Below are 25,379 nucleotides of genomic sequence, written 5' to 3'. Positions count from 1 at the left end.
GAAATATGGAGTCCCATACGGTTTGCAGCTGTTCCCAGTTCCATTTAATCTTTATCACCGCTGGCCAGAATTATTGAGGCATTTAATTTTCATTTTTACTTTTCCACTGATGATGCACAGTTATTTACATTCATGCCGGCCAGAAACCTGTAAGTGAAATTTTAAATAAGTGTTTGAGGACCAAGTTATTAGCTGGACCCTCACGTATGTGCCATGTGTCTCTGTCAGAGTAATGACAATTATTAGACTAGCCTGTAATGGCTGGCGCTCCAAGTACAACTGCATGACTGATGGCAAAGTTTAGCAATTTGTTTCAATAATCAATTCAAAATGAATAATCAGGTTAGCAGAGTGGTAGGCTCCTGCTTCTATTATCTGCATATGATACATCAATTAAAATCAATTTTCACTCCATCAAATTTGGTCTTTGTAGTTCTCCGTGAAAGTGATCAACCGGCTAGACTACCTCAATTCTATCAAGGCATGCCAAAGTTATGCCCTAGCTGACATGAACTGCTTCAGAATACGGCTGCTAACTGCAGCTAAACAATATTTTCATATCAAACCTATCCCTTGCAGTTTACGTTGGCGCCCTTTCAAGGCCAGGTCCAAATTATTTTGCGGCATATTATGAAATATGTTAACCACTTTTCTAAGCAGTAATGCATAAATCTGCTGAACTTAATGTTAGACAGATAGGACTAAATTCTATAAAAGAGCTGAAAAAATAGTGCTTAGTGCTACTCTATAAACAGCGCCTTTTATAGAATAGCACTTAGTGCCAGTAACAGCAAATACATTTAGGCCATTTATACCAACAAAACCTTGGTGTAAATCCCAGCATGATTCCCTTTATTCTATAACAACGTGTGTAAATTAAAGAAATGCCCCTGATCCACCCATGACCCTCCTATGGCTGAGCCCCCTTTTTGGATCTGCGCCTAAAATTTACACGTGGATCCTGTGCCTAAATTTACAAGGTAAAATTATGTATAATCATACCTGATAATTTTCTTTCCATTAATCATAGCTGATCAATCCATAGACTGGTGGGTTGTGTCCATCTACCAGCAGGTGGAGATAGAGAGCAAACTTTTGCCTCCCTATATGTGGTCATGTGCTGCCGGAAACTCCTCAGTATGTCGATATCAAAGCTCCATCCGCAGGACTCAGCACTTACAGAATTACACCCACGAAGGGACACTCTGCCCAGCTCACCACCGCCGAAACGGGGGAGGGGAATTAACCCAGCTCATCCCCACACAAGTGGGGGAGGGGAATCCGTCCAGCTCATCCCCGCGGAGCGGGGGAGGGACACCACACCCGCCGATGCGGGGGGATCTGGCTTATCCTGCAACCGCAACCGCGGGAGGAGCTGACTGACCCTAACACCGCCGAAGCGGGAGGGGTACAAAGCTGCCCTACAGCCGCACGAAGCGGGAGGGAGTGCCGGCAGAATTTATGTCTCAATCCAGCCCCGTAAAACAGAGGGGAGAGGAATGCAGCAGTTCACTGTAACACAAACTCGTCTCAACTCTTGAAGAATCCAAGTGAAAGAACTTGAACACGAAGTCTTTCTGAAATAACTGAAGACTAAACTTGAACCTGAAATGCAACCAGAATAAAAACAGAACAGATATCTGGGAGGGGCTATGGATTGATCAGCTATGATTAATGGAAAGAAAATTATCAGGTATGATTATACATAATTTTACCTTCCATATCATCAAGCTGATCAATCCATAGACTGGTGGGATGTACCGAAGCAGTACTCACCCAGGGCGGGACATTGAAATCCCTGACCTCAACACTGAAGCTCCAAACCGGGCCTCCGCCCGTGCAGCCACAGTCAAACGGTAATGCTTGGAGAATGTATGAGCCGAAGCCCAAGTTGCCGCCTTGCATATCTCTTCCAAGGAGACGGATCCGGCCTCTGCCATCGAGGCCGCCTGAGCTCTCGTGGAGTGAGCCTTCAGCTGGATAGGCGGCACCTTCCCCGCGGCCACATAAGCCGCTGCAATGGCTTCCTTGACCCATCTTGCCACTGTAGGCTTAGCAGCCTGCAGACCCTTACGAGGACCTGCAAACAGGACAAACAGATGATCCGATTTCCGGAAATCATTGGTCACTTCCAAGTATCTGAAGATGACTCGTCTCACATCCAGATATTTAAGAGCAGAGTACTCCTCTGGGTAGTCCTCCCTACGAAAGGAAGGGAGACAGAGCTGCTGATTCACATGGAAGCGAGAAACAATCTTGGGCAGGAAGGAAGGCACTGTGCGAATAGACACTCCTGCCTCAGTGAACTGCAGAAAAGGCTCTCGACATGAGAGCGCCTGGAGCTCGGAAACTCTTCTGGCTGAAGTGATAGCCACCAAAAGACTGCTTTCAACGTCAGGTCTTTCAGAGATGCCCTCGACAAGGGTTCAAAAGGCGGCTTCTGCAATGCTCTTAGCACCAGGTTGAGATTCCACGCAGGCACCACTGAGTGCAGAGGAGGGCGCAGGTGATTAACTCCCTTGAGAAAGCGCACCACATCTGGCTGCGAAGCCAGGGAAGCACCCTTCAGGCGGCCCCTGAAGCAAGCCAGAGCCGCTACCTGGACTTTAAGGGAACTGAGCGACAGGCCTTTCTCCAGACCTTCTTGCAGGAACGCCAACACTGAAGAAATTGGAGCAGTGAAGGGAGAAAGTGAGCCTGCTTCACACCATGCTGCAAAGATACGCCAAACCCTGGCGTAAGCAGTAGAAGTAGAGCACTTCCTCGCTCTCATCATAGTGGCGATGACCTTGTCTGAGAAGCCCTTCTTCCTCAGACGCTGCCGCTCAATAGCCAGGCCGTAAGACCAAAGGGAGAGGGATCCTCCATCACCACGGGACCCTGATGTAACAGGCCCTGCTCCACTGACAGCCGCAGAGGATCGTCGACTGAGAGCCTGATCAAGTCCGCATACCAGGGACGTCTGGGCCAATCCGGACCCACCAGGATTACCCTGCCGGGATGCTTTGCCACCCGGTCTAGCACCCTGCCCAACATGGGCCAGGGCGGGAACACATAGAGGAGCTCTTGTGTCGGCCACTGTTGGAGAAGAGCATCTACTCCCAGGGATCGAGGGTCCCGTCCTCTGCTGAAAAAGCGCGGCACTTGGCAATTGGCCGATGACGCCATCAGATCTAGGCTCGGCTGGCCCCAGCGCTTCGTGATGTCCAAGAACGCCTGAGCAGATAGTTGCCACTCTCCGGGCTCCAAGGTATGGCGACTGAGAAAGTCCGCCTTGACATTCATGACTCCCGGCAATGTGGGCCGCTGAAAGCTGCTCCAGGTTCGCTTCCGCCCACTGGCAAAGACTCATAGCCTCCTTGGCTAGAGGGGCGCTCTTGGTACCTCCCTGGCGGTTGATATAGGCCACAGCCGTGGCATTGTCCGACAGGACCCGTACAGGCTACAACACCAGTACCGGGATGAACTCCAATAACACCAACCGAATGGCTCTGAGTTCAAGGAGGTTGATAGACCACTTCCTCTGCAGGAAACTAGAGCCCCTGCGCTGTCCTTCCCAAGCAGTGGGCTCCCCAGCCCATCAAAGAGGCGTCTGTCGTGACGACAATCCACTCCGGGTTCACCAGAGGCAATCCTGCCGACAACTTGTCTGTCTGCGTCCACCAGCTCAGCGCCTTGCGCACTGCTGGGTCCACGGGAAGGCGCACAGCATAATCCTCCGACATCGGAGTCCAGCGCAGCAGCAGAGATAGCTGTAGTGGTCTCATATGAGCCCTGGCCCAGGGCACTACTTCCATCGTGGCCGTCATAGAGCCCAACAGCTGCACGTAGTCCCAAGCCCGAATAGGAGAGGCTACTAGGAACTAGTCCACCTGAGCCTGAAGCTTGACAATCCGATTGTCTGGCAGGAACACTCTGCCCACTTGGGTGTCGAATCGAACTCCCAGATACTCCAGGGACTGAGTCGGGCGCAGCTGGCTCTTCTTCCAGTTGATGATCCATCCCAGGGAGCTCACAAGAGCAACTACCCGGTCCATAGCTTTGCCGCACTCTGCATAAGAGGGGGCTCGGATCAACCAGTCGTCCAGATAAGGATGGACTTGTACTCCTTCCTTTAGCAGGAAGGCCGCTATGACCCCCATTACTTTGGAAAAGGTCCGCGGAGCAGTAGCCAACCCGAAAGGGAGGGCTCTGAACTGGAAGTGTCGCCTCAGGACTGTAAAACGCAGAAAGCGTTGGAGAGGAGGCCAGATGGGAATATGCAGGTACGCTTCCTTGATGTCCAAGGAAGCCAAGAACTCTCCTGCCTTCACTGCCGCTATAACAGAGCGGAGAGTCTCCATGCGAAAGTGCCTCACTTTCCAGGCCCGATTGACCCCTTTGAGGTCGAGGATAGGCCGGACAGAACCTCCTTTCTTTGGAACCACAAAGTAAATGGAGTAACGTCCCTTGCCAATCTGATTTTTTGGCACCGGAACGACCGCACCCAGGCGGATCAGGTTGTCCAAGGTCTGCTGCACTGCCACAGCTTGACCGGAGACTTGCAGGGAGAGAGTACAAACCCGTCTCTTAAGGGTTGGCAGAACTCTAGCTTGTAGCCGCCTCTGATGACTTCCAGCACCCACGCGTCTGAAGTTATAGTGGTCCACTCGCCCAGAAACGAGGACAGCCGTCCTCCAATCTGCACTGGGGCGTGGACCAAGGCCCCGTCATTGGGTACGAGACCCTGGGGGAGGACCGGAGGGAGCACCTCCGGGACGGCGGTCTCTGCGAAAGGAATGCTGCTTGGGGGAGAAATTCCTCTTGAAGGAAGAGGGGGCAGAGGAACCCGACTTGCCCGGGCGGTACCGACGGGCTTCCAGCAACCGTCCTCTGGAGGTACCGGGACGAGTACTAGCCCGAGCCCTGACCTCTGGTAATTTCTTGCCCTTAGACGTGCCGAGATCGGTCACGATTTTGTCCAGCTCGACCCCAAAGAGCAGCTTGCCTTTAAAAGGCAATCTAGCCAGGCGGGATTTAGAGGCGTGGTCAGCAGACCAATGTTTCAGCCAAGCCACCGCCGCGCAGAGACTGTCTGAGCCATGCCTTTAGCTGAGGCTCTCAAGACATCATACAGCAAGTCTGCCAAATAGGCTAAGCCCGATTCCAGGGCCGGCCAATCAGCCCTCAAGGAAAGATCCGAGGGGGAAGCCCGCTGCACCATAGTCAGGCACGCCCTGGCCACATAGGAGCCGCAAACTGAGGCCTGCAAACTTAAAGCAGCTGCCTCAAAGGACGACCTTAAGGCCGCCTCCAATCTTCTGTCTTGGGCGTCCTTTAGGGCCGTGCCACCTTCCACCGGCAACGCCGTTTTCTTAGTCACCGCAGTGATTAAAGAATCCACGGTAGGCCACAGATAGGCCTCACGTTCACTCACAGCCAAAGGATAGAGGCGGGACATAGCCCTAGCCACTTTAAGGCTCGTTTCCGGGACATCCCATTGAGCCGCAATTAAGGTGTGCATGGCATCATGCACGTGGAAGGATCTAGGCGGGCGCTTCGTCCCCAGCATAATGGCAGAGCCAACAGGGGCTGAGGGAGAGACGTCCTCCGGAGAGGAAATCTTCAAAGTGTCCATGGCCTGTAAAAACAGGTTGGGCAAATCCTCTGGGCTAAAAAGCCGCGCTGCAGAGGGATCATCCGCTCCATCCGAGCGGGGATCTATCTCCTCCAAGGAATCCGCAAAGGACCGTTGGGAGACCTCAGACACGCTGCCCTCATCTACATCGGAGGAGACAAAGTCCTCCAAGGCCTGGAAATCAACCCGAGGGCGTTTACCTCTGGGAACCTCAACCTCTTTATCAGAAGAGGGAGCAGGGGCAGCGTTTTGCATGAGGAAAGCCTGATGCAGCAGCAAAACAAACTCGGGGGAGAAACCCCCCAGACTGTGCACTTCCGCAGCCTGGGCAACAGCCCTAGACGCACTCTCAACCGGCGCTCGCAATAGCGGGGGAGAGACATGCTGCGCATCCAAAATGGCGTCCGGCGCGAAACTCCGCGAAGGAGCCGCGCGGGAAGAACGGCGCTTAACTTTAGCCGCTTGTGCCGTCGCCCAAATTAAGGGCGTTCATGGCATTAATGTCTCCAACCTCAAGGGCGGCCCACGAAGAAGCCGTCCGAGCCGCGTGGCCGGCCAAGATGGCGGAGGCGAGGAGCGGGGGATGGGCGTTTATGGCGGGAAAAAACCGCCACGCCGGAGGAACGACCGGGACATTCATCGGTCACTAAACTGTCACCCATCAAGGGCGAATCAGGTTGTAAAACCCCCGCATCCCCTCTAGAAGCGCTCCAGCGATCCGGGGAGCGACCCTTTGCGCCCTCGCCCTCCGACGCCATATGCCACGAGGAGAAGAATCGGGGAACCCCCTGCCCGCTATAAAAAGGTAAAATTACCTGCTTGCCGCTCCGAGCTGTAACGAACTGGTGTCCCAGTGAGTAGCTGCAATGAACGTTTAAAGAAACGTCGAATTAAACGCCTTTAAAGACGTTTAAAATTTTTTTTTTTTTTTTAAACGGAGCCAGCGGGAGGGGGGAGAAAAGGAGGGACCTGGCACCACCAGGTTTGCACTTGCTCAAAAGAGCCCTCAACCCCAGGCCTCAACAAAACCTAAGGATTAGGCTTGGAGGCCTAGCCAGAGCTGCTGCTGTGTGTGACCACCACCTGCTGAGATAGAGAACATACTGAGGAGTTTCCGGCAGCACATGACCACATATAGGGAGGCAAAAGTTTGCTCTCTATCTCCACCTGCTGGTAGATGGACACAACCCACCAGTCTATGGATTGATCAGCTTGATGATATGGAAGTGTATATTTTAATTAAATCAAATTAGCACCAATAATTGCTTGCTAAGATCTCAATTATTAATTGGCTTGTTATTCAATTGTGTGCAGAAATTGGGCACCCCCCCCCCCCCCCCAAATTTGCACGTACAATTTTAGTGACTTTTGTAGAACTCAGGGGATAATGTTTGTGTTCTGCCCCCATACTTACGGAGGCAGGGTGTACTGTTATATATATTTAATATGAGCATTATTTGTATTCAATTGCATTGTCTGTGTAATAGCACGGTATATTAGGACTGCTTTTCCTATGCAGTTTCCTGTAAGTGACACCTTGTGAGCTTTCCCTATTGGCTGTTACCTCTGAGCTAGGGCCAGCCCTCCCTCTCTGCTCCTGCGGGCTATGTGAGATAGCCCAGTCTTGCTAGCATGTTTTGTGATCAGCAGCTGTTCTAGGGCTGATCCCTCTTTAATTTACTGTAATTCCATCAAGAGTTTTCACTATCTCTCCAAGTCATTCCCCATTTATTTCCCCTGAGTTTATCCCCCTTATTTTCCTTTGACTATTACAGCTTTTCGGTTCTGGACATCTCCTTGCCTCGGGGGTGGCTAGATATAGACTCTATATGCAGAAGGCAACAGTTCTTTTCTAAGCAACTAAACTGTTAATTGGGTTTTCTTTATTATGAGTACTACAATAAAGAAGATTTGCTTAAGAATTGAGAGTCTACTGGTAATTGAGGATGGTTTAAGCTGGCTGTTTAGCTACACTATACTTTGCCTAGAACAGTATAGTTTGCCAGTACCGAGTTTCTTGGGTTGACCATACATTACTATTCAACTTCCAATCTTCACGGATATCTAGAAACTACATAGCACTGGTATACACTTTGGAAGTTACCATAAATCTAACGTCTACAAATCACAGCTTTGGACTACTGAGGTAATTAATAAAAGGTTTTAGAGAAACATTACATTTTCTTTTTGAAATATATTATACATTCAAATATTCATATCATGTTTGGTAAAGAAGCAGCACTATGGGTTAATCTTGAAAGAGGGTCTGGAAAATGATTTACATTGGTGTGATATACAGGCCTCCTTCACAGTCTGAAGAAAAGGCCAGAGATTTAATTGAAGACATTCACAAGACAGCTATGAAAGAGAAAGTACTACTAACAGGTGATTTTAATATGCTGGATGTTGATTACTGTATCCCTGCTGCGAGGTCATCTAGAAGCAAGGAGATCTTGAATTCTCTACTGGAAAAACTGTTCCAGCAGTTTGTAGTAGAACCCAAGCAGGATGGAGCTATTCTGAACCTGGTGCTTACAAATGGGGAGAGTGTTTCTGGTGTTAGGGTGGGTGATCATTTGGCATCTAGTGATCACCGAATGGTGTGGTTCAATATTAAGACACAGGAGGAAAGGGCGTATTAGACTTCAAAAGAACTAACTATGTCAAGATGGGGGAGTAGCTCAAGGAAGAGTTAGTTGGATGGGAACAGCTGAAGAAAGTAGAACAGCAGTGGGCAAAACTGAAAGAAGCTATTGTAAAGGTGACAAACCTTTATGCTAGAAAAGTACATAAAAGTAAGAGGAAAAGAAGGCCACCAAGATCATACTCAACACACCCTGGCTTTAGACTGAGGTTCATTGCTATCATTATTTGCACAAAACGAACTAATTTGAAGACAGTGACTCATAAGAGAAATCAATCATCTGCAGTTTAGAAAGAAATTGAAAGCCAGGTTACTTATTCAATATTATGGCACCTATGGGTTGTTTTAGTTTCTACATTGATATTTTATTTAGTGCTTTTGTGTAATTTGTAGTATATGTTTATTTGCTGAATTCTTTTTATTGATACAATAGTGACTATAAACAAGCTAACACTTATTGCGAAAGGCAGTATATCAAATAAACAAATGGAATGGAATGGATTGAATTAGCTGTTGAGTGCAGAAGTTAGCGCGCAGTACTTCCTGCAGTAAACCACTCATGAACTTTAGTAAATAGGCCTCTACGTGGGTTGGGTTTTCTGTTTTATCATGTAAACACAAATCATCATTTTTCTGCACTCTTACATATGATGTTCTAGTGGCTAACTACTGTGCATGTAATATTTTAGATTCCACATTTAGATGCTGACTCCCCATTAACTACATCTGCTTATAAACCAATATTGCAAATAAACATCCATAGGAGAAATCTCAAGTAAGTGAAAACAGCAAAAAGACATCTCTGTGGATGCAGGCTCCCATGGACTCACCATGAACTGGGCAACAGCCTTGATGAAGAAAACTCGATCTTGCTCAGTTTCTACATCCATAGGGATGTCAGTCTGAGGCTCATACCTAGAAAGAGAAAAGCCTCTAGTCAAAGAGGTGGTATGCAAAGAGCTAAGGAACAGTCCAAAAGTCTGATATCCTGTTCAGTAACGTGTAGAAAGAAAATCAATGTCTAAAGAGAGAAATTAAGTATAAAATCAGATATATCACAGAAAGTCTCTAATATACATATAATATGTGTGTATATATATATACAATCTTCATCCCTCCTGACCCTTCACAACTACCTCATTTGATCACTATACAACCTTGTATTTGTTCTCAACCGACTTGGCGAATGCCTTGACGGTACTGTGTAAGCCACATTGAGCCTGCAAATAGGTGGGAAAATGTGGGGTACAAATGTAACAAATAAATAAATAAATATTGCAGAAAATGGGCAGACTAGATGGGCTTTGAAATATTTACTCTATATTTCTCTGAGAGAAAAGCAAAAGAATAAGACATGCCATGCTGGGACAAACCAAAGGTTCATCGAGTTCAGCATCCTCATTTCTCCAATTTGATTTAAATCTGCTATTGGTTAGTTTCATAAAATGTCTCCTGCTATCTGAAGGAGTAAATAACTGTTCCCCATTCACCCATACTACCCCACTCATGATTGTATCAACTTTAATCATATCCCTTCTTAGTCCTCTTTTTTAAAAGTTAAGGGACCCTTTTACTAAGCTGCAGCAAAAATTGGCCTGCAGCAGTGCAAGCACGTCTTTTGGGCAGATGCTGGGTCATTTTTTGCCACGTCCTGGAAAAGAGGCCTTTTTTTTAAGGGGCCAGAAAATGGACGTACGGCAAAATAAAAATAAGCGTGCATCCATTTTCAGTCTGAGACATTACCACCACCCACTGACTTAGCAGTAATGTCTCATGCGCTACCTGGGTGGTAGGCATGCAGCGCAACCCACTGCAGTTTACCGCCAGGTAAGCGCCACGTGGTAGAAAATATAAAATATTTTCTATCACATGTTTTTGGCATGCATCAAATTCAGAATTACCGCCCGGGGCATACTGTAAAAGAGCCTCTCAAAGCCTTATCCTGTTCAGCTTTTTTTTCCATTAGGGAGCCATTCCATCCTCTTTATAAAAATTTTTGTCCTTTTCTGTAACTTTTCTAATTCTGCTATAATCATGTTTGAGATGGTACAACCAGAACTGCAGAGAGTACTCAAGATGCAGTTGCCCCAACAGATTCATGAAGAAGCATTATGCTGTTTTCCATTTTATAGTCTATTCTCTTCCAAATTATTACTAACATTCTATTTGCTATTTTTGACCACTGCTATACACTGAGCTGGGAATTTCAACCTATTGTCCACTTCCCGAATTGTGACACTTAATATGGAACCAAGCCTTGTGTGTATATAGTTAGCATTATTTCCCCTATTTGCATCACTTTGTATTTGTCCACATTAGATTTTATTTGCTATTTAGATGCTCAGCCATAGCCTGCATGTTTAAAACTCCTTAGCAAATATATAAAATTAAGATGAAGGCACTGAAGGTCCCTCAGCTCCAACCTTCTGCATCTTATATGAATATTTTCTAATATCCATAAGAATCTGGTGCAGGTTACTGAGCACAAAAATAACTTTTAGGAGTGGAAAACAGTAATGTCACCTAATTCCAACAGATTCTATGAGTACCTTACTGTCGGCCCAGCTCTATGAATCAACTCATCCTCTCAATCCGCTCACACCTTCCTACATTCAGTACCTCGTCCAACTACATCAACCCAAAAGAACCCTAAGAGCCTTAAATGAAATCAAACTAGTTACACCAACTTCACAAGAATGCCGAACTCACAACATGAGAATTACAGGCAAAGGAGCAACTGTGGAACATAAGACATAAGATTAATAACATACTATCTGCATTTCAGATGCTCAGTTAAAACTTGGTTATTCCATAAACACTTTGCCTCAACCTCAGGAAAACTAGCCCCACATCTATACAAGACATGGAACATGAAACATGAAACCACCTGCTAAACCTAGCAGAACACTCACACGGAACCTAATCTTGTCCCAATAAAAATGGTGAAGGGTCTACATTATATGAGTTCCAAAGACTATCAAGTTTCATATTAAATATGATCTTACATAAACAATTATGCTGAACCATGTCTAGCTAGTTAATAAGATGTAATGTAATATTGTTTACTGTATACTTAACAGTTCCACTGTAAATTATTACTAATTAATGTTTGCTAATCTTTTGATAAACTGTTAAATGTAAACTGATTAGAACTTGTTGATAAAGTGGGTTATAAATGCCAAATTAAATTAAAACTAAAATATGAAATTGTGGCACATGACAAGAATATGTAGGGTATGACTTAGGAAAAGGTAGTTTTATGTAACACCATTAAGATGTAACAATGGTTGAGCTTGTGCAGTTGGACTTCTTCTTGGCTGAGCATCACTCAAAATGTTCACTAAGGCTTTACGCCCATTCTCTGTCAATGCAATAAAAGCTTGGTGAATTTTTAGCCCTGCAGCTCTATAAGCTAATAAATCATCTGTGAAAGGTCTCTGTGTCAAAGATTTTCAAACTTAAGTCTGATCACAAGAATACTAAGTGACTTTCTGACAAGCAGGTATTCAAATACATTTCACAGCCTTCTACTTTAACCAGTATGCACTGCCCACTCTTCTAGTGATGAAAAGACTAACCTTTTTACAAGCCAGATTAGCACCTCTGAAACCAGTGGGAAGTTGGGTGTGCGGAAATTCTCCATAGAGATGAGTCGAGGGTAACCCAGGGCCCTCATCATTTCTGTAAAATCTGGGAGGAAAAAAGAAACCATTTCAATTAATCTAGTTTAAAACAATTTTGCTGTGTTGCTATATGAATCAAGGCAGCTCAAAATGTTGCACAGAAACAATATTACAATAACAGTAAAAAACATAACAACAATCAATACTTAAGTAATAAATTAAGAATTAAGATCAGCCGAGAAGGCATTGTTCGAGATGCCATCTTTCCATGTGGTGAGGCTAGAAGAATACTGGGCCTCGATGTTTCAAATTGTTGGACCTAAATTGTAGAATACTCTTCCTTTTTATTTAAGAAATATCCGACAAATAGAAGCATTTAAAAAAGAATTAAAAACATATTTTTTTTAGGCAAGCTTAGGGGCCAGTTTGAAATTATTTTAAAGACTTAGCCTACCAGAGATGACATGTTTTAAACAAGGCAGTAAAGCTTTGGATTTGTTAGTGATTTTGTCTGTTATTTTATTATGTATCTATTGATTGTGATTCACTGAGAATTTTAGATCACATGGACTATAAATGTTGTAAATAAATAAATAAACACTAAGGGGCAGTGGCGTACCGAGGGTGGGGCGGTGTCTACCACGGGTGCAACTACAGGAGGGGTGCTGGGAGCTGCTGCGCGGCTATCGGCTCTGCCGGGTCCGTGCTCCCTCTGCCCCAGAACAGGAAGTAACAGCAGAGGGAGCAGGGAACTGGCAGAGCTGACAGCCGCTCGGCTGCTCCCTGCACCCCAGCAGGCAAGAAGAATGCACCCGGGGGGGGGGGGGGCTTGGAGGTGATGCGCTGGGGGGGGGGGGGGTCGTACTGCACCCGGAGGGGGATGGATGATGCTGCACCTGGAGGGGGGTGTGCAGCGGCAACCGCCCCGGGTGGCAGCCAAGGAATGCCACTGCTAAGGGGTTTGTTTATTAAACTGAACTAAGCTACCACTGACATGAAAACGGAGTGGAGTAGAGGAGCCGCCTAGTGGTTAGAGAACTGGGCTGACAATCAAGGAATTCCAGCTCAAATCCTGCAACTGCTCCTTATGATCTTGGGCAAATCCATTGCCTCAGGTACAAAAGTTAGCTTGTAAAACCTCTGGGGAGAGGGAAATACCTAGTATAAATACCAATAAATAAATAAATGGGAAAGGAAGGGGAAGGGATTTGATATACCATCTTTCTGTGGTACAATCAAAGCAGTTTTACATATTTTATATATAGGTACTTTTTCTGTACTTAGGAAGGAAATCTTTTCTTTATCCCATCACCCTATTTTCTCCAAATGTATCTTATGTGGTTGTGGCCAAACAGTTCAATTTTAATTTCACCAGCCTAAAGTACTTTGGGGCCTGTTTACTAAAGAGTAGTAAATTTTTGCACGTAATGCAACTTTAACGGCAAAAATTAATGCATGGTAAATACAAAGGCTGTGCGCTGTTGTGGGTATACACAGTATGTCCCCTGCAGTTATCGCACAGAAAAGTTCTTTACTAAATGTTGTAGTCATAATTAGTGCAGGTGCATTTATCATCAATTAGTACCTAATTTAATGACACTTGTAACTGCTAGCATTCTATAACTATGCAAACAATTTTGCACGCTAACCCTCAGATTCTATATAGCATGACTTATGTTGTGTGTACAAATCTGGTCGTATTCCAGATTTGCGTACGCATCTTAATTAGTTATCAAGCCAATCAGCGCCAATAATTGCCACTTACAAGCAATTATTGACATTAATTGAAATTAATTAGAATTTATGCACACAACTAAGCGTATTCTGCAACATGATGCATGTAAATTCTAAGTTACATCGTTGAAAAGAGGGTGTGGCCACGGGCATTTCTCAAATCTATGTGCATTGTTATACACTATACCTGGTCCGCGCTTAATTTAGGCATTGCGATTTACACACAGTTTTACTTGGTGTAACTGCCCACAACAAAATTTAGTTGCATGGACGTACACTCGGCGTATTCTATAATCCATGTGGAAATGTAGTCATTCTATAAAGTATATCTAAATTTAGGCATAGTTTATAGAATACACCTAGGCATATTCTTTTTGGCATGGATTTTTCAGGCGTCATATATAAAATCTAGCCCTAACCCCCGATTCTATATTGTGCGACTTAAGTTGCGCACACAAATCCAGTCGTATTCTGGATCTGTTTGCGCAACTTAATTTGTGAACAAGCTAATCAGTGCCAATAATTGCCACTTAACAAATAATTGACACTAACTGGCATTAATTCGAATTTATATGAACAACAGTCTAAGCCTATTCTGCAACATGATGTCCGTAAATTCTAAGTTGCATAGTTGAAAGGAGGATGTCGCCATAGGTGTGAAGTGGGCGAGTTGTGGACGTTTCTCAAATCTATGTGCATTGTTATAGAATACACCTGGTCTGTGCCTAATTTAGGTGTTGGGATTTACACCAAGTTTTACTTGGCGTAACTGCCCACAACTAAATTTAGTCACAGAGATAGGCACTCGGCATATTCTATAATCCATGTAGAAATTTAGGCGTGCATTATACAAATGACTATGTCATAACAAACTGTGTAAGCCACATTGCGCCTGCAAATAGGTGGGAAAATGTGGGATACAAATGCAATAAATAAATATGCTAGGTGTATTTTTTTCGGCACAGATTTTTCAGGTTCTGTGATGAAACAGTGGGTTTCTGAGCCAGAAAACTGTATTATTTCATGAAGTGTATCTCACCTAATTGGCCAGTAGATGGTGCTTGTTTTGAGTTTTAAAGCTGCTGCAGAAAAAGACTTTCTGTCTTCCATTTTCAGCAATCTGTAGTACCATTGCGCAGCTACTTTCAAAATTGATGCCCCGGATTTCAAATCTAGCCTGAAGGTACTGGATTTTCCACAGTTTCAGCCAGGGAGAAGAGACAGAAAGATCTCTTTACTGAGACCCTGTGAGCATTTACATGTTATAACCTGTGAGCAGCTATATTTCCTGACCTCCTTAGGTACTACCCAGGTAGTAAACAAATGTTTAAATGGTTTTATAATTGATCCCTATTCAGTTACCTGTTATTGCTTGCTGAGTTCATCTTTTTCTATTTACTGTTCATGTTCTGTGACAAAAAACCTTATTTAGTTTATTGACTCTGCTGTCCTGGACTAAGAAACCTGGTTTGAGTTTTTGGGTCTGTGGGTGCTTTCTGGCAACTGTGGGACCCCTGGAGTGTGGGCCCCAGTGCCCTAGAAATCACCGGGGAATAACCTGAGAGTGGGAGACTAGCCCAGAGGCAAGCGGTACTCATTCGGTGGGTGCAGGGTGTTTGTATAGTGCACGAGCCCAAGTGCAGGTGAGGCTGGGAAGACCCTTCATGTGGCCACAGGGTAACCCCAGGCAAGCGCTAGGTGTTTTGTGACAGACCTTGTCCTTTTTTTTGTGAAAGCAGTGGGACTGTCAGGCTCAGTGCGTGGGGAGAGGGTCACCGTTCACTGAATGGTTCAATTTTTTTTTTTAATCTGTAACCTCCAGACACAGAGCACAGTGAATGAATGCAGCAGTAATAGGGTCCCTTCCCCGTTCAGGTTTTTTTTGGTAGTGTTAGGAGATCAGCAGCGTGCTGATGGCAACTGGTAGCAGCCCTCAGACACCGAATACACCTGACCTAACACAAGAGCGACTGGATGACCTCAGCGGGGAGGAGCTGCAGGACTGGCCTATGAAGAATTCTCCTGAGGGGAGACCAGACTCCTTGTGGGCAGAGGCTCGTGAGTTGGCAGGGCTGGATGACAACTGAGAACCAGCAGATCTACATGGTAGAACAACAGCAGCTACACCAACAGTGGCAAGAGGAACGGGAACAGCAGTGTGAGGAGCGGGAATTCCAGATGCGGTGTAAAGAGCGTAAGCAGGAATTCCAGCTGCAAAAAATGAAGTTGGAGATGGAAATGGTTCATATCCAAAGCTCCAGCCAACCTCTGCGCCAAGGCCTGGATCGGGCCCAACTTGTTTGCACAGTTTGATGATACCTGAGGTAACACTGATGGATATCTAACTGCCTTTGAAAAAATTTGCCGCCTCAATGAGATTCCTCAGAAAGACTGGGAACACTATCTGGGAGGAAAGCTCACTGGAAGAGCACTTGAGGCATTCCAAGGACTGTCTATGGAGATGTACTCCCAGTTTGAGGAGGTGTGCAAAGCTTTTTTGAACCATTACGCCATTACCCCTGAGACCTACAGACTAAAGTTCCGGACTTTGCAAAAGGAGGCAAATGATACTCACAGCAAGTTTCAGTGATCCAATTAAGATATAAGCATCAGTGGTGGCTCAGTGGAGCTGAGATTAAAAACCTGGAGGCCAGCCAAAACTTGATGGTTCTGGAGCACTTTCTTCAGCATTGTCGTCCAGAGGTGAGGGAACATGTCCAAGATCACCAGCCACATACTCCAGACAAGGCGGCTGAGTTGGCTGACATCTTTATGGCTAACCGTCCCTGGTTGGCAAAGAGAAGCTCTCCTTATCTGCAGAAGCTGGGAACTAAGGGCAGCCAGGGCCCTGTCAAATATCCCTGCAACCTCAGAGACTGTTAGCAAACCCTCCAGTATTCCTCAAAAACCTAAAGACTTTAGGTGTAAACATCCTTGTTACCATTGTGGGTGTATAGGCCATTTCAAAGAGGATTGCCCAGATAATCCGAAGCCTGCACTAAAAAGTATTTCAGTACCTGTACCAAAGCTGGCTTTCATGGGTGGCTCCAGTCCCACAAAGGAGGCCCATGCAATTGCTGCAGCATAAAAAGTTAGATGGGTTTTCACAACACTACAGCACCCCATTAACTGTGAATCAGACCCAGGTAGCTGGGCTTGAGGACACTGGCTCTAGCAAGACTTTATTATGACCAGAGCTAGTGCCGGAAGACTCTATTCTTCCAGGGCACACTGCAGAGGTAGTGTTAGCCAATGGATCCAGAGACTATACCCATTGCTCGAGTACTCCTGGATACAGACAAGTAGGCATAATGAAAAACATGCCGGTACCAATGCTGTGTGGGACCGACATGGGTTCAATGAACACTGCCCTTGATAGCAGAGTCAGCATTTCTGATATGGTGACCCATAGGTAGGCCTGGGCAGCCCAACAAACAGAAGCAGCAGAGATCTTCTCTTCATTCCAGATACTGAGCCCATCCAGGTGGAACCAGATGACCAAGCAGCAAGACAGGCGCCTCAGTGCTTCCAGCAGCAGCAGTTCCTGAGGTAACCAGGGCTATGAGTATGGAACAACCTGGCTTAACTGACATACCTATTGAGCAGATTGTTGACTCTGATCTGTCAGAATCACCAGCAGAGACCCTTCCAGTTACGGATACTGATATAGGACAGACACATGCTTTTCAGGAAGCACAACACTCTGACACTGACCTTGAAGCCCTGAGGCAAAGGGCTGGCCAGCCAACCAATGAGACTTGTAAAGATCATATCCTGTTGATCTCAAGAGGCCCTGGACAGCAGGCAAGCAGCTTATAGAGCCCAAAACATACTGAGAACAACTCTTACAGATTGCATGAGATTTTCACTAGCAGGACATCAGAAGGTGACACACACACGCACTAGATTGACACAGAACTTCTATTGGCCGGGAGTATCTCGAGCCATAGCTGATTATTGTCGAACCTGTGATGAGTGCCAGAGTGGGTAAAACCCAAGATCACCCCCGAGCACCCCTGAAACCTTTACCCATTATCAGTGAGCCATTTGAGAGGATAGCTGTGGATATAATGGGGCCTCTAGCTGTCCCTAACCGAACTGGGAAAAGATATATATTGACACTGGTGGACTTTGCTACCAGATATCCTGAAGCGGTAGCCTTATCCTCAATAGAAGCAGAGAAAGTTGCCACTGCCCTGCTAGAAATATTTCCCGGGTTGCATATCCACAAAAAATACTCTTAGACCAAGGGACACAGTTTATATCAGAGCTGATCCAAAATGTACACACAGGATTATGGAATTAGGGGGTTAGTGCATGTCAAATCAATTTAATGCATGTTAACCTATGAATTACCACGTGTTAGGTTCATGGCATCAAACATTTCTTCTTAATTAAAATGAAAGCATAAAACAAAGTATCCAAAATTCACAAGAAAAGCCCAAACAAACCAAAGATGAACTAAAACCTTTGCCCTGTGACCATCCCTATTGTATCATGTGGACTTAAACTTTTTAGCAGGCTATTTGCAGTGATCTATGAATTCTGTCATGCATATCTGATCAGTTTTTGGGACAGATTTATCAAAAATTTTCTTGGTTTTTCAAATCAGGCCTTGACTTCAACGGTTCAAAGTTTCCGGTTACTAACAATAGGGTCCTTTGACTAATGGACTTCATAGGGAATGGAATGACTTCCCTATGAGGAAAGGCTGAGAAGCTTAGGGCTCTTCACCTTGGAGGAAAGGCGGCTGAGGGGTGATATGATAGAAGTCTACAATGAGCGGAGTAGAGCGGACAGATGTGAAGCGTTTGTTTACACTTTCAAACAACAAAACCAGGGGACACAAGATAAAGCTAGAATATCGTAGATTCAAAACAAATAGGAGAAAGTTTTTCTTTACTCAGCATGTAGTTAGACTCTGGAACTCGTTGCTAGAGAATGTAGTGACAGCAGATGGCCTTACGGAATTTAAAGGGGGTTTGGACAGATTCCTGAGGGAAAAGTCCATTGAACATTATTTTTTTTTTGGGGGGGGGTGGGGGGGTTGCCGGGTTCTTGAAGCCTGGATTGGCCGCTGTCAGAGACAGGATGCTGGGCTTGATGGACCCTTGGTCTTTTCCCAGTATAGCGGTACTTATGTAATTATGCCACGTGGTTCATAGATGTAAAATAGGATGTGCAGCATTTAGCAAGGTAATGTCTGTTAACTTGATAAGCTTTTGTAAAAGGGCCCCAGTGTTTTTGACAATTGAAATTGCCACCTGGAATCTTGTAAAGATTCATTATAGTCTTTTCCTTGTTTGTAGGAATACATTATTTTCCAATGATCAAACAGCCGCTTAGAGGAGCCCATGGTTGTTGAAAATTTAAGCTCTCAGTCTGTGACTGTTCTGTACAAGGGTCAGAGTAGTTCAATATTTCTCCTTCCCTCCCCTTCCACCAGGTCCAGCATCACTCAACCCCCCACCCCCCAGCTCCCCCACTGGACAGCCCTCCCAACCCCAACCAGATGTCCTGACTCCCCACACACCTCTAAAGGCAATCACTATCAAAATGGTGGTGCCTGACCCCTAGCAGTACATTATTTGTATACAGATGACTATACATTTTAATAATTATTATTATTTGTGGGAATTGCAGTAAGGTGTCAGGACGCTTATTGGTGGGTATGTTCTTTATTTGCAACAAGCTCCTCTTTGAACCAGTTCAGTTCCTTTTTTACTGCAGAGACATAGAGACAGATAGGGCAAGCTCAACTGACTACATATTTTCTACTACGCTATGGCATACTTCATTCTGTTGTAATATGCTTTATACACTCTATGAAATGAAAAGTTGGAACATAAATCCTTACATTTAATTAAATTAACAATTACTTTAAAAAAACTTAATTTTTAACTTTCTTATACAAAACTCATTCTCGCTTTGTTTTTCAAATTAAGTAAAACCATAGTGTGAACAACTTATTAGGTCCCAAAAGCATTCTTTCACACAATTACAGGAGTAATACAAATAAACTTGTTATACTACATTCTTCAACTCTGCTTTCACATCCTAATTTTTTTCCAATTTCAGCATTGTGTTTTTCCTTTCTCTCACAATTCTTTAAGTATGTTTCTTAAAACAACCAGAACTTATTATAAACAAACAAATTAAAACAACCAGTCGTCAATTTGATACATGTTTCTTGAAATAAATAAGCCAAGATATAATAGCAAAACCAGTAGCTAATCAAGGAGTCCTTTTACTAAAGGACAATAAAATTTTCAGTTACTGCAGCTTAAGCCAAGACTTTACCACGCACTAGCTTCCAATTTAACATGACACCTTTGGGGATGTTCCCAGTATTTTCTATTGCAGGTCATCCATTTGTTAACATACAGTATCTGCTCCCAGTTAATGCAGAAGAACTTAGGGCTTCTTTTACTAAGCTGTGCTAGTAATTCCCACACGGCAAATGAGAGGAAGCCCAGAGGAACTGAATAGGTTTCCACTCATTTGCCGCGCCAGGAATCAGTGCACTTTACTAAAAGAGACCCTTAGCACTTTCTATTTAGGAGGTGGTAAGTGGTCTTGCATTAATTCCACGTTTGTTGGTTAGCACACGGTATTGCCACAGACTAGGGGCGTAGCCAGACCTTGCAGTGGGAGGGGGCCAGAGCCCGGGGTAGGGGGACACATTTTAGTCTGCTGCATTGCCTGACCTGCTCTCTCTTCCTCCTCATGCCCTGCACGCTCCTTTAAGTGAAACTCAGCATACTCAATTTTACTAAAAGGAGAGTGCAGGACATGAAGGGGAAGAGAAAGCAGGGCAGGCAACATGGCGGCGCTGGACAAGGCTTACGCTGACTGGGGTTGGGGACCCCCGCCAGCAAAACCAGAGGCCCGGAGGAAATTTGGAGGGGCCAAGGCCCCGGTGGCCCCATGTAGCTATGCCACTGCCACGCACTAATTGAAAAACACCTTTCACAACAATTCCTCTGGCCCATGACATTCCCCCTAAAAAGAAAAGCACTCAACACGCTCAAACTGCAAAAATACTGCAAAGCCTCTTAACATGGCTCTGTGCTAGCAGTTACTGTATGGTAATTAAGGGCCAGATTCTATATATGGTGCCTGAAAACTCTGTGCAGAATAAATTTCTGCCTAAGCATATTCTATAAGTGGCACCTATACTTAGGCGCGGTATATAGAATATGCTTAACTGATAACACAGCACACATCATTTACACCAAGGGAAATATTGTGTAAATGCTGGCACAAAGATTTAGGCGCAAAGGTGTGCGTAAACTTTGGAACGTCCACAAAACCCCATTTTCCCACCCATAACCACGCCCGCTGCGTGCATTACAATTTAAGTGCAGTGCGTTACAGAATATGCTTTGCGGGTTGTGCACGTAAATTCTAATTATTGCCAATTAGTGCTCATTATTGCTCGATAAGACTTGTTATCAATGCTGATTAGCTTGTTAAGCCAATTAAGTTATACATGTTGTAATAGAATACGCTTGGATTTCGGCGTGAAATACTAGGCGCAATATATAGAATCTGGGGGGTAAGTGCTTAACGCAGTTTAGTAAAAGAACCCCCAAATGTAGAACACCAATATACTATGAAAATGGACACCAAAAACTAAAATTTATTAAAAATTCACCTACTAAACTTGCTATAACCTGCCTTGAAAAATAACATATTCTCCTCTTACTAAGGTCCCCTTTTACAAAGGCGCGTTAGCGTTTTTAGTCTGTGCTAAACACTAAGACACCCATTATATTCCTATGCGTTTGTTAGGGCCCTGTTTACTAAACCACACTATAGGCATACTACTACTACTGTAGGCATACTACTACTACTTATTTCTAAAGCGCTACTAGACGTACGCAGCGCTGTACACTTGAACATGAAGAGACAGTCCCTGCTCGACAGAGCTTACAATCTAACTTTTTAGCATGTGCTAAGAGTTAGCGCACCTACTGCACGGCTTAGTAAAAAGGGCCCTCAGAGTTTAGCGCACACTAATTTTAGCGTGCCTTTGTAAAAGACTCCATAATGTTCCACTGCAGTTAGATCATGAACCAGGAAAGAGTTTTCACTTGAACATTTTCAAAGCATATGTATGAGACATCTAAAACTGGAGTAAACACAAAGGGCCCTGTTTACTAAGCCGCGCTGTAGATGTGCTAACCTTTTAGAGCGTGCTAACGATAAAGACACCCATTATATTCCTAGCAAGTGCTAAAAAGTTTACATGGCTTAGTAAACAGGGCCCAAAATGATTAAAAAAAACAGGGCCCAAAGTGATAAAATGTAATTAGCTTCATAAACTTTTCAATTACATGGTGAGTCCAAACCAAACCTACAAACAAATAAATAGAAATAAATCAAAACATAAAAAAGAAAAAATAAGATTTTATTTGACTAACCTAATACATTTTTGATTAAGAACATAAGAGTAGCCATACTGGGTCAGACCAATGGTCCATCTAGCCCAGTATCCTGTTTTCCAAACAGTGGCCAAACAGGTCACAAATACCTGGCAGAAACCCAAATCGTGGCAACACTTCATACTACAAATCCTAGGGCAAGCAGTTGCTTCCCATGTCTGTCTCAATAGCAGACTATGGACTTTTCCTCCAGGAATTTGTCCAAACCTTTTTTAAACCCAGATAGGCTAACTGCTGTTACCACATCCTCCGGGCAAAGAGTTCCAGGACAATATAAGCAAAAGATCACAAGTATTAGAATACACAAGCACACTTATGGTCAGAATACTATGAGCACAGATAAGTGACCTTTTCAGTTTGATTTGAAGTTTTCATGTAATGTATTTAATGAAATTAAGGGGGAAAGAACTGCATGTTGAAGGTTTGTGAAGAAGTTTGAAAAGTACAAATAGCAGTTGATAAAATTAAGAGAAGGCTTTTATGACTTGTGAAGCTGTTCAACTATAACTCTGACACTGCTCAAAGATCTGTCTATAGGTTGGAAATTAACCTGGACATTTGAGCTTCTGAAGTGTTTTCCTCCTTTTTTTAATATATAAAATAGTTTATATACCTTATAGTGATGGACTGGGTGAATAGATAAGAACAATAGCTTGCACTGAGCTTTTTGGAATATTTTCATTGAAACAAGTCAAGAAGCCATACTAAGAAAGTTAAGTTAAGATGATAAAATATTTTGACACCAATAATAATAGCCTTATAAACCATAAAATTGTACGGTCAATACTGAGCTGGCAGCAGGTATTTAAACATTGACTCCGGCAGGCACAATTAGGTCCTGATATTCAATGCTGGGCCATGTCCAGGCACCAGCATTGAATATCTTGGGCCATGCTGGTATGAGTTGGCTGCAAGATCTTTTGTGGGTGCTGGCTGATATTCACCTGGGATCTGCTCCTGATCCCCTTTCCTCCCCCCCCCCCCCCAAGACAAGAAGACTCCCTGACCAGGTCGTCGTCCCCCCACCTGACTTTTGAAAGCCCTGGCAGGTATAAGGGGTCTTAAGGGAAGCAACAATGCCCACGCGCTCTTGCCCATTGAGGCTTTGACCTCAAAATGGTAGCCACAACCTCAAGCGGAGGTAGCCACTAGAGGTTGTGGTGGCCATTTTGAAGCCAGGGCTGCAATGGGCAGGAGTGAGTGGGCATCACTCCTGTCCTTAGAATCTCCTAGACCATCAACATTACCAAAGGTAAGTCCAGAGGGCCTACAGGGAGTGGAGGGGCAGGATATCTGATTGGGGGCTCTTCTTGCCTTCGGGTGGGTAGACTGAAGGAGCACCACACTGATATTCAGTGCTGGTGCACTGAAAGCTAACTGGGCAAAGATGCCCGGTTAACTATATGGGCACCAGCACTGAATATTACTGGCATCTGCATAACTGCCAGCTCTTCCCCCTCTGTCCCTGTAACATCCCTCTCCTGTCCAGTTTCAGTTTCACCAGTTAATGACAATATTCAGTGGCACTGCCAGGAACACCAGCAGCCAGCCCACCGAGTGTGATTTAAATTGGAATGCTTTTTTTCCCCCCCCCATTTATATATCTTTTGTTTATGCCGCCTGTCTTAAGGAAGGAGATCTTGGCTAGTCAAAAAATGTATTGTTCAATAACAAATAAAAAAATTATTTTTTCTTTTTCTTCTTATTTTAATTTCTGTGCATTAACCTTTAAAGTGCACTACCAGGGAAAGGGCTATTTAAACCTACAAGTTACACTGGAAAGGTAAAGCACACCGGTAGAGAGACCAACTATACATTAACAGCAAAGAGAGTAAGACACCAGTTCCCATTTCCCACTACCCATCAGTTAAACCTGCACATTCTGCCCTTTCCTACGCCCTATTTTATTTTCATAATAAAGTGAACGACATCATCTCTTACTTCGGAGGTCTCGGAAAGACATGGCTGTAGTTGAGCTTCAAGATGGGGGAACAGATGAGAAACGACCCGCCCCAAAACCCGAGTACATCGGGACTGCTAAGACTTAGGTTAAGAGAACGCACCGCCTTTGCGTCCGTCTCTATGACAGCCAAGGCGGTTACGGAGTCGCACAGCGACCAAAACACCGGAAATACCGAATACCGAAATGTGTACGTCCTGAAATAAAAGTATAATTAGAAGGAGATGGAGCGTAAAAAAGGCATTCCGATGTTGCAGTTAAAAGTGTGTCCAAAACAAGGAGGTTAAGTTGAGAACAGGAGACAGCATGAGTCTATCTGGCTCAGCCATTTAAAGTAGTAGTAGTATTAGTTATGTATGTGGACTGAAGGCAGTAGGCGGAGCTTTCCGTCACGTCGGTTCACTCAAAACAACAGCAAACGCGCCATTGAAAATAACAGCAATGAGCAAAACGCTTATTAGAAATAAGGGACTAGCCTATGCGTGGCCCATCCGTGAAAAGTCTAAAGCTGTTCCAATTGGATAGGCAGTGCCTTAAAAGGTGGAGGATAAAGGTTGGGGTTTTTTGACAGCTTTTTTATTTTGAAAGCTTCCCATATCTAGATATAAATAATAATATCATGAAATAAAATTTGAATATCAGCAAAACAGCTTCAAAAATTATTGTATCTGGTAGAAACAGCAGTAATAAACTCTGCATTTTGTGTTAAATTTTCTACACTGTTCTGTAGAATATAATAATACATAACCACATTTCAGTGAGGATATCCAGTTTCCTGATGGTTGTAATCTGCCTTGGGAAGCCCGGTGTTATAAAGATGGAATATATTGAAATTAAATAGAAGTAAAATTAAACTCTCCTTTCATTGGGGCACATGGAATCACATCTTACTTCATCTCTCTTGTAGAAGTTTACATTTTAGATATACAGATGGATTATTCAGTTTTGAACATGTTTCAGGGACAAGTGGTTTTATAAGTCAAAATAATAAAAATATTTTGTTCTTGTGATGATTTATACTGTGGTCAAAACTGAAAATTCTTATCTCTATCTGGTCGATAATAAAAGGAGCTCATTGTGAACACTATCCATCCTAAAAGGTTGTTATGTTCCATACATGAGGAATTGTGATATTGAATAAATAAGTGTATATTTGTACTCCTAGTCATGCATCCAAAGGTTATATAATCTTTTCATTAAGGCTAGTTAATCATTTAACTTATTAGTGGAACATAACCACAGAGGCATGGTATGTTTGCATTTTCAATATGGTAATACTAGAGCCCAGCTAAGGAACAGGTTATTTTGAGTTAGTCTTCACTGGACCAAACTTGCTTTCCTTGTGCCATCACCA

General features: G+C 44.2%; 1 protein-coding gene across 1 annotated transcript in view; it reads right to left on the bottom strand.

Moving 5' to 3' along the window:
• Positions 1–24,262, bottom strand: part of CLUAP1 (clusterin associated protein 1) — a 150,123-nt gene extending 125,861 nt beyond the window's left edge. Inside the window, exons 1-3 of the mRNA XM_030213087.1 lie at positions 24,007–24,262; positions 11,840–11,951; positions 9,092–9,176 (exon numbers count right to left, since the gene is read on the bottom strand). Coding sequence (XP_030068947.1) covers positions 9,092–9,176; positions 11,840–11,951; positions 24,007–24,028 — 219 coding nt within the window. The 5' untranslated portion in view covers positions 24,029–24,262. The remainder of the gene's footprint in view (positions 1–9,091; positions 9,177–11,839; positions 11,952–24,006) is intronic.
• Between the last annotated feature and the right edge of the window lie 1,117 nt (positions 24,263–25,379).

Source organism: Microcaecilia unicolor, chromosome 8 (genome assembly GCF_901765095.1).
Source record: "Microcaecilia unicolor chromosome 8, aMicUni1.1, whole genome shotgun sequence".
NCBI classification, from domain to species: domain Eukaryota; kingdom Metazoa; phylum Chordata; class Amphibia; order Gymnophiona; family Siphonopidae; genus Microcaecilia; species Microcaecilia unicolor.
The sequence above is the reverse complement of the archived record's forward strand: the minus strand, read 5'-3'. Positions and strand labels throughout refer to the sequence as shown.